The following is a 15,462-nucleotide window of genomic DNA, read 5'->3' as shown; positions in this document are numbered from 1 at the left end:
TGGTAATTGGGTCAGATTACTTTGCATGGACCTCTTCTGTAGACTTTGTGTGTTTTGACACTGGGGAGGTTGGTGCAGAGCAGTACATAGGAAGATATGCTGAGAGTTTTACTATCCCAGTTCATGGGTTAGGTCTTTCACACTTGACTGCATCTATGATAGAGTGGTTGGGAGGCCTGCTCAGAACTGATCAAATCTCTAGGACACATAAATTGCGATAGTTTTGCTCCTTTTAACTTATTATTGGTTTTTCTGCCACATCAGTTTGCTTGCATCTTTTCCTAAAGAGGCTAACTTGCTGCCATATGGTTCTCTGGGCAATAGCAGACCAACAGCTCAACTGGCCAATGTCCAGAAGCTATCAAAGATGTAGCTCGGCTCAGCCCTACTCAAAACTAACTGAAGAAGGAACATTAATCCAAAATTAAGTATCAGCCATCGAAAAGATCAGCCATGATCTTACTGAATGGCGGAGCAGGCTCAAAGGGCCAGATGGCCTACTCCTGCTCCTAGTTTTTATGTTCTTATGAAATGGGTGGTGAAATTAGAACAGCCCTGGATGCTGAATTTGAAGACCCGGAACTGAGAAAGGTTTGTATCGATCAAGTACAGTATGCAGAGCTCAGCTGGTGACACCCTCTGTCTCCTGCTGAATGCTGCTGTGTACTCCTTGTTCTTCCTTGTTCAAGAATGAAGTCTGTTTAGAGATGCAAATGGTGCTCATCTGCAAACTACCTCATCTGAGTTACAAGTAAAGGCTTAAAAAGTTGCGTCTGTACTGCAGAAGAAATACACACTAAAGAGAAAGGTACGGGATGCACTTCTAATTTATTTTGAGAATTATACAAATGTTAAAGTACTTTGCATTGAAAATACTCCTCTTGGACTTTTCTCTTCTTCCCTAATACATCGGTTGAAGCACTTTCGATAAGTGGGAGTTAAAACAAATATATTAATTGCTCCCTCCTATATAAGGAAGAGCCTGCGGGACACTTCATAAGTGTTATCTCGGGACAACCAACAAACTGGTCAAGTGCCAGATTATGTAATAGAGCCTCAGGGTTGTACAGCTGCTAAACAAGATGATGTTCTGTCCGTCTAATAGGCAGTCCCTCCAGACTCTGTGTGCATCATATTCTAAATGAAAAGTGGCCCGGTCTTCATCAGCTGACAGCGCCAGTAAATGTCAACAGAAGGCTGTTTTGGAGTTGAGGACAGAGAAGAGCTTAAGCACATAATCAGTGGAGACACGGGATCACCTGAACAAACCAGAACATTGAACTGAGTCAAGGAGAAGAGGGAGGAAAACATAATCCATTTTGTCATTGCTCATCACCATCTCGTGTCTCCAGCTGGCAAGTTCGTGTGGCTGGATTATTTAGAGCCAGGCTTTGACACCCATTCATGATATCAGACCCAGCACCAGGATGGCACGTCACAATGGCCATGTGGGGAATGCCCTAAAGGGTTGTTTGGGCCTATGGGGCAACACTTGTCCCAAGACTGTGAAAGAAGCTGACTAACAGCACCCAGGGTGTTAGTTTGCTGCGGCAACAGGCTCAAGCACCAAGAGACATGAAGATTGATAGATTGGAAGTTGAAGATTGATAAGTTGGAAGTGGGACAATTAGATAAGACAGAACCCTGGGCAAAATAGAACTATGGATTGAGAAGGTCACCAGGGAAGACTGCATTATTGGCTCAAGCCACAATTAGATGTGCTTCTAGAGAATGAATGGATTGATTTCAGAAGGCGGCAGGTGGATGGGTTGCTATTTGTGTAAAGGGACCAATGTTTTAGGTCTAATGGTATTTTCTGTTTTTAAAAATGCTTACTCTCTCATTTGAACACTCATGAGTACCACCAAACAATCAAAGCCTGGTTGCACTCATTGACCACAAGCTGAGCCACCACTGATTTCAGCTTGCTTGTGACGTGCACTACATGATGTAAAGTCATTCTCCCCTCTCACGCACAGGAGAATCACACATAAACAGAGGTAACGGAAGAGAAGTCAGATGGCAAAACTCCAATTGGTATGCTCCAGGAAAGGTTAAACAGTAAACTGGGTAAATTATCAAGAAATATTTGCTGGAACGTTCAAGGCTCTTATAAAGCACTCTTGGGGATTTTCAGCCACTCGCTTACACTCTGCTCTTACAGATTGATGTCATCTAAACCTCATCAGTATGTTCTGGCCTTGTGGCACACATTAAAGCACAATTTATCACCTGTGTTTTACACTCCTAGGGATCTGCTGCTCCACAGCACAATGTAACAAGCCCTACAACCTTTGCTTATTCCCATCTCAGCTGCAACACTACTGAAGACTTGATTGCACCCAATCCCACCACTTAAACCTTTACTCGCTCCATCACTAGCACACAATGGCAGCAGTGTGTATCCTACAAGATGCACTGCAGCAACTCACCATGGCTCCTTCAACAGAATCTTCCAAACCCCCGCAAACTCTGCCATCGAAGTACAAGAGCAATAGATGCGTTTAAATACCATCATCTACAAGTGCCTCCCTGTTATATATTTAACAGTGTTGCAGGTTGCTTTAAAAACTGATCACATGATTCAATAGTGACATCATTAGGGTGTTACAAAGGCTTCAGTTTTACTTTGGTTCATACTCTGCGCAGAGAACATCTCTTTCAATAAATCTGTTGTTATTACTTTGAATCCACATGTACAAACCACATCTTTTCTTTTTGTTAAAACCCGCAACCCTTAACCCTTAGAACTTTATACTCTCCAAGCCACGCACCATCCTGATTTGAAACTATATCACTACTCCTTCAGTGTTGCTGGGTCAAAATCCTGGAACTGCCTTCTGAACAGCACATTGCAGCAATTCAAGAAGGCAGCCACCAGCACCTTCTCAAGAGTAATGAGGGATGGGTACTAAATGTTGGTCCAGCCAACGACAGCCACAGCACGTGAAATAATAAATTAAGCAAAAGCTCCTTTAAAGTCCATATTGCAACTATGATGTACTTAATGGCACCCTTTGTTGCCTATCTTTGAGATCTAGGTGTTAGCTATGATTCTGAGCCAGAAGACTGTGAGTTCATGCCCCTGAGACTCGCGCCTGTCGTCTTGTTTGACACTTCAACGCAGTACTGAGAGAGTGCTGCAATGTCAATGGTGTATTTTTCAGATGAAACGTAAACTGAGGTTCCATCTGTCCTCTCAGTTAGATCTTAAAGATCCCAAGGTACGATTCTGAAGAAAACAAAACAGCTCCCCCAAATTCATATCCAGTGTTAATCCCTGAGCCAATTTTGCTAAAATGGGTTATCCAGTAATTATTGCATTGCTGTTAGCTAAAGGGACACTTTCCTGCATGTTCAACTAAAGTTGCATTCCTTTCTGTGGAGATTTTTCTTGACCATTTGACTATCCGGCCACAAGCAGCACATAAATTGGAAACTGGACTTTAAATCTAGTTCAATCAGCGCAATATCAAGAAACTCCAATTTAGCAGTGGGCTTGAAGGAACCCTATTGCGACAGCTAACAAATGGTAAGTTAAACCTTGGTTAATCAAGTTAACTGAGAAGGTGGTGGGGGTGTTGAGGGAGGAACAATCACAGTGGCACAGTGATTAGCACTGATGTCTCACAGCGCCAGGGACCTAGGTTCGATTCCCGGCTTGGGTCACTGTCTGTGTGGGGTCTGCACATTCTCCCTCTGTCTGCCTGGGTTTCCTCTGAGTGCCCCAGTTTCCTCTAACAGTTGGAAAGATGTGTTGGTTAGGGTGCATTGGCCATGCTAAATTCTCCCTCAGTGTACCCGAACAGGCACCGGAGAGTGGCGGCGAGGGGATTTTCACAGTAACTTTATTGCAGTGTTAATGTAAGCCTACTTATGACTAATAAATAAACTTTAAAAACTTTAAGCAAGAAAAGAGACTCTGAAGTACTAGTTTGACAGGAGATAGATTAATTTACCCTGAAGGGTGACTAAAGAGGGAGAAGGGTGAAAGGTAAGTGGGTGAGGAGCAGGGATAGAACTCATTGCAGGCAGCCACATATGTGCAAATCTAGAAAGCTAATTCCAGCAATAGCCTAAAAATAACAGTGGTGCACTAAAAGTTAATCTCCAAAATCTGAATGCTTTCAAGGGGTTTTTATCTAAACAAGACTTTATTCCATTTCAGAGTTTCTCACCACTTCACAGCAGAGCTGCTGATGTGACGTCAAGGGAATCAGACAGCAACTGAAAGCAAATTCCCATAGATCTTAATTAGACACATGCCCAGAAACTGCCGACTGATGTCAATAATCAACTCACGGATTTGCACTTAACGAGTCTTTATCGCTATGCCTGTATTAGTTTTCAGAATTGCCGCATCCCAATAGTGTAATAAAATACAGAACTTTATAAATTACATTATAACCCAAAACACCATCTCAGCAATGGATAGTCACAAACCTATATCCTAAAATCTTTGAGTTGGTAAAACAATAATGTGCCCAATCAATGGGGAACAGCACTGTGATAATAACACCCGCTGTGCTAACTAATAGGGAGAGTGATAGAATCATTACGGCACAGGAGGAGACCATTCGGTCCATCCATCTCATGCCAGTTCTCTATAGAGCTAGCCAATTAGTCCCAGACCCCATTTTATCTTCTTGTTTTACTCCAGATGTAATACTGTAATCTCTAATTCAACTCTATGGCTGCTAATTCAGCGGCAAAATAATGGTGATTGCTGCTGATCTCAAAGAAAGTTGCACTGGGAGACCTAGCGACCTCTGCGGCTGAGAACTTGACGTCTCTTGCCATGCAGTTGATTGTAATGTTGCTTAATGGGGGATCCCAATGTTGAATTCAATGGTGTCACTAAGCAGGCAAAGCAGCCAATCACATGACATTTCTTTTCACAGACAACAAATCAGGAAATGAAAAGCATTACGAATCAAACCACTTTATGACATTTTTGCAGAGAGGAATAAAGATCAGGCCCTATCTATGGGGTTAATGTAAAAACTGAAATCATAGAATCCTTACAGGACAGAAGAGGCCATTCTGACCATCAGTCTGCACCAACTCACTGACAGAGCATCTTATCCAGGCCCTATTCTCTGGGAGGCAAGAGAAGTGATTGCAGAGCCTCTGGCTCTGATCTTCAGGTCGTCGTTGGCCTCTGGTATAGTACCGGAAGATTGGAGGTTAGCGAATGTTGTCCCATTGTTTAAGAAGGGGAACAGAGACTTCCCCGGGAATTATAGACCGGTGAGTCTCACTTCTGTTGTGGGCAAGGTTTTAGAAAAAATTATTAGGGATAGGATTTATAGTTATTTGGAGAGTAATGAATTGATTGGAGATAGTCAGCATGGTTTTGTAGCGGGTAGGTCGTGCCTTACTAACCTTATTGAGTTTTTTGAAAAAGTGACCAAAGAGGTGGATGGGGGTAAGGCAGTTGACGTGGTATATATGGATTTTAGTAAGGCGTTTGATAAGGTTCACCATGGTAGGCTTCTGCAGAAAATGCAGATGTATGGGATTGAGGGTAATCTAGGAAATTGGATCAGGAATTGGCTAGCAGATAGGAGACAGAGGGTGGTGGTTGATGGTAAATATTCGTCATGGAGTTCGGTTACGAGTGGTGTGCCTCAGGGATATGTTTTGGGGCCACTGCTGTTTGTAATTTTTATTAATGATCTGGATGAGGGTATAGTTGGGTGGATTAGTAAATTTGCTGATGACACCAAAGTCGGAGGTGTGGTAGATTGTGAGGAAGGGTGTCATAGTTTGCAGGAAGACTTGGACAGGTTGCAGAGCTGGGCCGCGAGGTGGCGGATGGAGTTTAATGCGGAGAAGTGTGAGGTAATTCACTTTGGTAGGAATAACAGATGTGTTGAGTATAGGGCTAACGGGAGGACTTTGAATAGTGTGGATGAACAGAGGGATCTAGGTGTATGTGTACATAGATCCCTGAAAGTTGGGAATCAAGTAGATAAGGTTGTTAAGAAGGCATACGGTATCTTGGCGTTTATTGGTAGGGGGATTGAATTTAGGAGTCGCAGCGTCATGTTGCAACTGTACACAACTCTGGTGCGGCCGCACTTGGAGTACTGTGTGCAGTTCTGGTCCCCACATTACAGGAAGGATGTGGAGGCTTTGGAGAGGGTGCAGAGGAGGTTTACCAGGATATTGCCTGGTATGGATGGGAGGTCCTATGAGGAGAGACTGAGGGATTTGGGGTTGTTTTCGCTGGAAAGAAGGCGGCTAAGAGGGGATCTTATTGAAACATATAAGATGATTAGAGGTTTAGATAGGGTGGACAGTGATAGCCTTTTTCCTCGGATGGAGAAAGCTAGCACGAGGGGGCATGGCTTTAAATTAAGGGGGGGTAGTTATAGGACGAATGTCAGGGGTAGGTTCTTTACCCAGAGGGTGGTGAGGGATTGGAATGCCCTGCCTGCTGCGGTTGTAAATGCGCCTAGTTTGGGGGCGTTTAAGAGATCCGTGGATAGGTTTATGGACGAAAAGGGATTGGTTTAGGTTAGAGGGTCATTGTTTTTTTAACTGGTCGGCGCAACATCGTGGGCTGAAGGGCCTGTTCTGCGCTGTAATGTTCTATGTTCTATCTCCATAACCCCATGTACTTATCCCACTAATCCCCCTAACATACATATCTTGGGACTTCAAGGGGCAATTTAGCATTTGCCAATCCACCTAGCCTATACCTCTTGGAACACCAAGGGGCAATTTAGCATGACCAATCCACCTAACACGCACATCTTGGGACATCAAGGGGCAATTTAGCATGGCCAATCCACCTAACCTACACATCTTTGGACATTAAGGGACAATTTAGCGTGGTCAATCCATCTAACATAAGCATCTTGGAACACCAAGGGGCAATTTAGCATTGCCAATCCACCTAACATGCACATCTTTAGAGTGTGGGAGGAAACTGGAGCACCTGGCAGAAACACATGCAGACACGGGGAGAATGTGCAAACTCCGCACAGATAGTGACACAAGGCCAGAATTGAACCTGGGTCCCTGGTGTTGTGAGGCAACAGTGCTAACCATTGCGCCACCGTGCTGCCCATAAATATCATTAAAAAACTTTTAAAAATAAATAAAAAGTCTAATAGTGGGGATATTTCACAATATTCAACTTTTTTTTGAGTGTCAAATTGGTTGTCCAGTAATAGTTAGTACACAGATTGCTCTTAAAGATAGTTACACCTTACTGGACAAGGCTTAACTTTCTAACAATGGTTTTAGAGAAGAAAAGGGCTTTAGGATTGAAGGGATGGTGTGCCAAGGGTACCACCTCTTAATGTTTCAAATTGCGTTTGCCCCCAAATCCTGAAGTTGCAGTGCAATTCAAGAAATTCAGGAGGTAATGATGGTGAACACTGACAGCTCACTGTCAAAATGCCCATCAAGTTGCAGGCCCGTATCACTTAGGGAAGTATGTCAGGGCCTTAGAGAGGTTGCAGAAGAGCTTTACTGGAATGATGCCAGGGATGTAGAACTCCAGTTAGCTGGAGAATCTGGAGAAACAGGAATTGCTCTCCTTGCAGCAGAGAAAATAGGGGAGGTTTGATGGACATGTTCACAAGTGTGAAGGGTCTTGATAGAGTAAATAAATAATAAGCCAGAGTCCCTCCTCCCTGGTAACCATCAAGCAAACTTTCCCTGCACCATAATCGTGGCCGTCTTTAACAAAGGTGACAAGTCCGACTGCTGTAACTGCAGAGGAATTTCTCTGTTGTCAGCCACTGGGAAGGGCTTTGAAAAAGTCCTCCTTAATCACCTTCTTCCTGTAGCTATGATGTGGAGATGTCGGCGTTGGACTGGGGTATGCACAGAGAGAGCCTACCTCTCCACTCACCTGATGAAAGAGCAGCGCTCCGAAAGTTCATGATTCTAAATAAACCTGTTGGACTTTAACGTGGTGTTGTGAAACTTCTTCCTGCAGCTGAACAGCTCCTCTCAGAGTTGCAATGTGGATTCTCCCCATCTAAATATACATGGCACATATATGGACGGCACAGTGGCACAGTGGTTGGACAGCATGGTGGCACAGTAGTTGGATGGCACGGTGGAACAGTGGTTATTACGGCTGTCTCACAGTGCCAGAGACCTGGGTTCAATTCCTGGCTTGGGCCACTGTCTGTGAGGAGTTTGCATGTTCACCCTGTGTCTGTGTGGGTTTCCTCTAGATGCTCAAGTTTCCTCCCACAGTCCAAAGATGTGCGAGTTAGCTGGATTGGCCATAATAAATTAGAATCAGGGGGACCAGCTAAGGTAAATGCATTGGGTTTTGGGGATAAGGGTCTGGGTGGGATTGTGGTTGGTGCAGACTGGATGGGCCGCATGGCCTCCTTCTGCACTGCAGGATTCCATAATTCATAAGAACATAAGAAATAGGAGCAGGAGTAGGCCATCCAGCCCCTCGAGCCTGCCCCGCCATTCAATAAGATCATGGCTGATCTGTCGTGTCTCAGTTCCACATTCCCGCCCTCTCCCCATAACCCTTAATCCCCTCTCTTATCAAAAACCCATCAACCCGCGTCTTAAAAATATTTAGCGAGGCAGCCTCCACCACTTCAACGGGCAGAGAATTCCAGAGATTCACCACCCTTTGAGTGAAGAAGTTCCTCCTCAACTCCGTTCTAAACCGCCCCCCCTTTATCTTGAGGCTGTGCCCCCTAGTCCTACTATCCTTTCTGAGCGGGAAGAGTCTATCCACCTCTATCCTATCCATCCCATTCATCATCTTATACGTCTCCATGAGATCTCCCCTCATTCTTCTAAACTCTAACGAGTACAAGCCTAGTTTATTCAGCCTCTCCTCATAGCTCAACCCCTTCAACTCCGGCATCAGCCTAGTAAACCTCCTCTGCACTCCCTCCAAGGCCAAATATCCTTGCGTAAGTACGGCGCCCAAAACTGCACACAGTACTCCAGCTGCGGCCTCACCAATGCCCTATACAGCCGCAGCAAGACCTCCCTACTTTTATATTCAATCCCCCTCGCTATGAAGGCCAGCATCCCATTCGCCTTCCTGACCACCTGCTGCACCTGCAAGCTGGGTTTTTGCGACTCATGCACAAGGACCCCGAGGTCCCTCTGCACCGTCGCCTGCTGCAGTTTTTCGCCACGTAAGTAATAATCCTTCCTACCATTATTCCTACCAAAGTGGACCACCTCGCACTTGCCAACATTAAATTCCATTTGCCATTTCCTGGCCCATTCGCCCAGCCTATCTAGATCCTTCTGTAGACTCTCCATACCCTCCGCACAATTTGCCGTTCCCCCAATCTTGGTGTCATCAGCAAATTTCAACACCCTACACTCGGTTCCCTCCTCCAGATCATCTATATAAATGGTAAATAGCTGAGGCCCCAGCACCGACCCCGGGGCATTCCACTAGTCACCATCGCCAATCCGAATAACACCCGTTGACCCCCACTCTCTGCCTCCTATTTGACAACCAATCCTCTATCCACGCTAACACCCTACCCCCAACTCCATGTCCCCTGACCTTCTGCAATAACCTCTTGTGAGGTACCTTTTCAAACGCCTTCTGAAAATCAAGAAAGACCACATCCACCGGCTCTCGTCTATCCACCGCCCTAGACACATCCTCATAGAAGATGATTCTACGATGTATATACGTATACGGACAGAATCTGCATTGCAGATAAGATATATATATATATGTATTGTTATTAGAAGCAGTACAGAGGAGGTTTACTGGGATGATCCAGGGTTGAGAGGGATTGCCATGTGAGAAAGATTAAACAGGTTGTGTCTGTGCTCCTTGGAGTTCAGAAGAATGTGAGGTGATATGACTGAAATATGTAACACTCTTAGGGGTTGGACAGAGTGAATGTTGGGAGGATGTTGGAGTATTGGACCGGAAGGCGTCGTAGCAGAGTAAGGGGGTGCTCATTTAAGAAGGATTTGAGGAAGAATTTTTTTGGCTCAAAGAGTGGTAAATCTTTGAATTCTTTGCTCCAGGAAGCTGTATAGGCCACATCATTGAACATTATCAAGGATTGACAGGCTTTTAATCTTTAGGAGAATTAAGGATTATAGAGAGAAAGCAGGAAAGTAGACTGACTGAGTGTTAGGCATCATCTTATTAAATGGCAAAGCAAGGGCTGAATGGCCTACTCCTGTTCCTATGGTCTTAAGTCTGCGGAAAATTACAGAGAAATGCAAACATCGTAGAGTAGTTAAAATGGAAAACTTTTAATTACTTTAACAAAGACTGGGACAGTGGTAGTCTAAAGAGCAGAGGGGGCACATGTTCCTTGATTGTGTTCAGAGAAGTTTTCTATAGAAGACTTTAGGATTCCCCTTTATGTTAGCTGCCAGCCTTTTCTCATAATGACTCTTCACTTCTCTAATATACTTTTTCCTCTTCTATCCAAACCTTCTGTATTTCTCTTGATTCACAACTATTTTCTCCCTGACACCTGTTATAAGCACACATTTTCTTCTACTTCTTAATTGCTATCTCCTTTTTGATCCAGATAGTTCTGGATTTGTTGCCCTACCTTTGTCTTTGAGGGAATACACCTTGACCAGGCCCACAAGAAATGATGCACTTTTGGCCCTGGTTCTTGGAAATGACCTGGGCCAAGCGGTGCAAGTGTCAGCGGGGGGAACATTTAGGAGTCAGTGATCATTGTATCGTAAGGTTTCGGACGATGGCAGAAAATAATAATAAGGAAGCCAGAGTAAAAATTATTCATTGGGGAAGAGCCGATTTCAATGGAGCAAGAATGGAGCTGGACTGGATAGACTGGAGTAAACAGTTGGCAGGAAAAACTATGGCCAAACGATGGGCAATCCTCAAAAAAGCAATGGTCCAGGCACAGTCAAGGTATATTCCCTCAAAAGAATTAGAGAAGCAAAGAGTCATTACGAGAAAAGGCTGGCAGCCAATATAAAGGGGAATCCCAAAGTCTTCTATAGGCATATAAATATTAAAAGTTTATTTATTAGTGTCACAAGTAGGCTTATATTAATGCTGCAATGAAGTTAGTGTGAAAATCTAGCTGCCACACTCTGCCGCCTATTCAGGTACACTGAGGGAGAATTTAGCATGGCCAAAGCACCTAACCAGCATGTCTTTCGGACTGTGGGAGGAAACCAGAACACCTGGAGGAAACCCCTATAGACACTGGGAGAACATGCAAATGCCATACAGACAGTGACCCAAGCTGGGAATCGAACCCAGGTCCCTGGCACTGTGAGGCAGCAATGCTGACCACTGTGGCACCATGCTGCCCATAAGGAGGAGGAAGGTTGATTAGGCACCTGAAAGGGAATTTACACATGGACCAGTGAGCATGGCTGAGCAAATTAATACTTTATACCTACCTTTAGCAAGGAGGTAGATGTTACCCAGGCCATGGTGACTGATGAGGAACCTCTGTCACCAGACGGGTTCAAAATTGATAAGGAGGAGATGTTAGATTCACTATCAATACTTGAAGTTGACAAGGCACCAGGACTGGATGAGATGCATCCCAGGATACTTGAAGGAAATTTCACGGACGCTGGCCATAATTGTCCAGACTTCTCTGGACTCAGGGAAGGATTGGAGAATTGCGAATGTTACAGACTTGTTCCAAAAAGATTGTAAGGATGAGCCCAGCAATTACAGACCAATCAGGTTAACTTCAGTTGTGGGGAAGCCTCCAGAAACAGGATAGAATTAGTAGTTGCATAGAAGACTATGGGTTGATTCGGAAGATTGAGCGTGGATTTCTAAAGGGGAAATCATGTTTAACTAACTTTCAGGAGTTTTTTGAAAAGGTAACAAAGAGGGTCGATGAGGGTAATGCTGTTGATGTGCTGTACATGGATTTTCAAAAGGCATTCAATACGTGCCACACAATAGACCTATGTGGAAATATTACTTGTGGAATAATAGAGCTAGTCACAATGTGGATATAAAATTGGCTCAGTAATAGGAGAAAGAGAATAATGGTTAATGGATATCTTTTTGATTTGATTTGATTTGATTTATTGTTGTCACATGTATAAGTAAACAGTGAAAGTATTGTTTCTTGCGTGCTATACAGACAAAACATATCGTTCATAAAGAAGGAAAGGAGAGGTTACAGAATGTAGTGTTACAGTCATAGCTAGGGTGTAGAGAAAGATCAACTTAATGTGAGGTAGGTCCATTCAAAAGTCTGACAGTAGCAGGGAAGAAGCTGTTCTTGAGTCGGTCGGTACGTAGCCTCAGACTTTTGTATCTTTTTCCCAAAGGAAGAAGGTGGAAGAAAGAATGTCCGGAATACGTGGAGCTCTTAATTATGCTTCTGGGCTGGAGGAATGTTTGTAGCGGAATTCCCCAGTGGTCGGTAATAGGACCCTTGCTTTTCCTGATATATATCAATGAGCTAGATCTTGGTGTTCAGGGGACAATTTTAAAGTTTGTGTATGACACAAAATTTAGAAGCATTGAAAACTATGTGGACAACAGTGTACAACTTCAAAAGAACATGGGCAAGTTGGTAGAGTGGACAGATGAAGCTCAACGCGGAGAAGTATGAGGTGATGCATTTGGTTGGAATATAATGGACAGTCGATATGAAATAAAGGGTACAATTCTTAAATGGATGCAGAAGCAAAGACTCCTGGGTGTATGTGGACATATCATTGAAGGAAGCAAGGCAGGTTACAGAGTCGTTGGTGATGCATACAGTATCCTTGGCTTTATTAATAGGGCATAGAGTACAATTGCAAATACACTTATACATGACACTAGTTAGACCTCAGCTGGAGCACTGTGTACAGTTCTAGACACACACTATAAGAGAATACATTGAAGGGAATGCAGAAAAGGTTTACAAGAGTGGTTCCATGGATAAGAAACTGCAGTTATGAAGATAGATTAGAGAGGTTGGGTCTGTTCTTCTTGGAGAGAAGAAGACAAAAGGGAGATTTGATAGAGGGGGTGGACAGAGTAGATGGGGAGAAACAAGAACAAGGCTCAGACTGAAAGTGATTTGCAAAAGAAGCAAATGCAATGTAAGAAAAAATATTTTCATATAGCAAGAGCTCTGTCAGATCTGGAATGCCCTGCCTGGTAATATAGTGTATGCAGGTTCAATCGAGGCCTTCAAGAGGGTGTTAGATGATTACTCGAATATAAACAATGGGTAGGGGTACGGGGAAAAGGCAGGGGATTGGAACCAGGTCCTAATGCTCATTTGGAGAGTTGTTGCAGACACAATGGTCTGAATTGCCTGCACTGTAACAAATCTGCGATTCTGTAATCCTAAAATTTAACACTTAATCTAGGTTGACACATTGGTTCCCGCAACCAACATTGTGAACGAGTTATCTGGTCATTTATCTCAATGCTTATTATTTTTATCTCATTCTTTCAAGTACATGAATAGCACGGGAGTAGAGGGATACGGTCTCCGGAAGAGTAGGGGGTTTTAGTTCAGTGGGGCAGCATGGTCGGTGCAGTCTTGGAGGGCCGAAGGGCCTGTTTCTGTGCTGTAATTTTCTTTGTTCTTTCTTTGCTGTGTGGAAAATGTTTCCTATATTACAGCATTACAACATGTTTTGGGACATTTTGAGGCTATGAAAGGTACTATATGAATGTTAGTTCTTCTTTTCTTGACTTTAATGACTTGTGAAACTCAGGATTTGACACTATAATTAAAAAAGCTCACCAAGATCTTTTTTCTGAAAAGACTAAAGAAATTTGGCATGTCCGTTATGACTCTCACCAACATTTTAAGATGCACCATAGAAAGCACTTTCTCTGCTTGTATCACAGCTTGGTATGGCTCCCGCTCTGCCCAAGCCCACAAGAAACTACCTAGTCCATCACTCAAACCAGCCTCCCATCCATTGACTCTGTCTATGCTTCCCTCTGCCTCGGCAAAATAGCCAGAATAATTAAGGACCCCACGCACCCTGGACATTCTCTCTTCCACCTTCTTCTGTCAGGAAAAAGATACAAAAGTCTGAGGTCACGTACCAAGCGACTCAAGAATAGCTTCTTCCCTGCTGCTGTCAGACTTTTGAATGGACCTATCTCGCCCTAGATTAATCTTTCTCTACACCCTAGCTATGCCTGGAACACACATTCTGCACTCTCTTCTTGCCTTTTCTATGAATGGTATGTTTGTCTGTATAGCATGAAAGAAACAATACTTTTCACCGTACACTAATACCTGTGACAATAATAAATCAAATCAAATTGCACCATGGTAAAATGAATGAGCATCACCTGACAAGTCAGTGTGTTTACAATGATGCATGTAGCATTCTTGACGCAAATGTACACTAAGGCGTGGTTGGAAAACATTAATTTAAACAAAATTGCACACATCTCAGGAGAGTAACGTCAATGCAGTGCACTTCCCCTTTTTGGATTTGGTACAATGGTGTAGCAGAACGTAAATAATGTAAACATCTTCTGACCTCTTACCTCTTCTGACACCACCAGCTATTTACCTCATTGCAGTAAGAGTCTAATCTGACAACAGACTGACTGACCGACATTATCAGGGATCTACAATTCATTGAATAACTGAAGATTTGACCATTTAGCTAAATTGCTCTGCAGAGAGCCAGCCCATATGGCCTACTTTCATGCTGCAACCAATCTAGGATTCTAGGATTCATACTTAGCAGAATATATGAACCATGCAGTTGAATTCTGCTGCTGTAAAAGTGGCCATAAATGTCAATAGGGGTAACCTTCAAACCATACCTTTTGTGCCTCCCTGATGCAGTGACGATATTCCTTGGCAAAGGTAGAGCACTTCAAAGTCAGTTGCGGATTTTCTTGATAACAATTAAGGATCTGGGACTGCAGATTTATACAGAGAGGCTCATAGTTCCTCATCCTGCCAACCAAGGATATAGGAAAAATGTTAAAGTCTCTGCACATTTTAAAAATGAACATATTTTCAATGCATATTAGAAAATGCTTTAAAGGGATTTGTTCCAGTAAGGAGGGATTTTAAAATCCATAGCCAGTGCTGGGCTCTAACCTGCTGTGCCATGAAGCAGTAAAATGTGGGCTTGCATTCCTGATTCACTAGGCAAACAAGCTCTCAGTCCATTAGGATTATACATTCCTCCCACAGAACAGAGCAAAGGAATCAAGTCACCTTGTGCCAGCTCCTGGCAGCCTGTTACAGAATACCATTGACAGAGGCTCGGCAGCTGTTGCCCACTGGACTTTCTCCAGGTGAATGGAGAGTGACACAAGACAGTTTTGAATAGCACAAAGGGGGGAAATTTAAAGCATGCTTAGAACAAAAACAGCTCCCGTCATGGTCCAGTTGGTCAAGTCAGCATTTGATTGATCCGTTCAAAGAAAAAAGCTTTAATTTATACAGCTCCTTTCACAAGCCCAGGACATCTCAACCTCCTTTCAACCAATGAAATACTATTAGAATGCAACAGGCAAACGTGCACAGCAAG

The 15,462-nt window shown here is 43.6% G+C and overlaps 1 protein-coding gene across 1 annotated transcript in view; it reads right to left on the bottom strand.

The window, feature by feature from the left end:
* The window catches only part of LOC145341307 (MICOS complex subunit mic25-like), a 426,042-nt gene that overhangs the window by 115,303 nt on the left and 295,277 nt on the right, over positions 1-15,462 (bottom strand). Inside the window, exon 7 of the mRNA XM_080186227.1 lies at positions 14,744-14,879. Coding sequence (XP_080042353.1) covers positions 14,744-14,879 — 136 coding nt within the window. The remainder of the gene's footprint in view (positions 1-14,743; positions 14,880-15,462) is intronic.

This window comes from Carcharhinus amblyrhynchos, chromosome 3, assembly GCF_965287045.1.
Source record: "Carcharhinus amblyrhynchos chromosome 3, sCarAmb.v2.hapA, whole genome shotgun sequence".
In the NCBI taxonomy this organism is placed as follows: Eukaryota; Metazoa; Chordata; class Chondrichthyes; order Carcharhiniformes; family Carcharhinidae; genus Carcharhinus; species Carcharhinus amblyrhynchos.
Note: the sequence above shows the minus strand (reverse complement) of the source record. Positions and strands in the feature narration are given on the sequence as shown.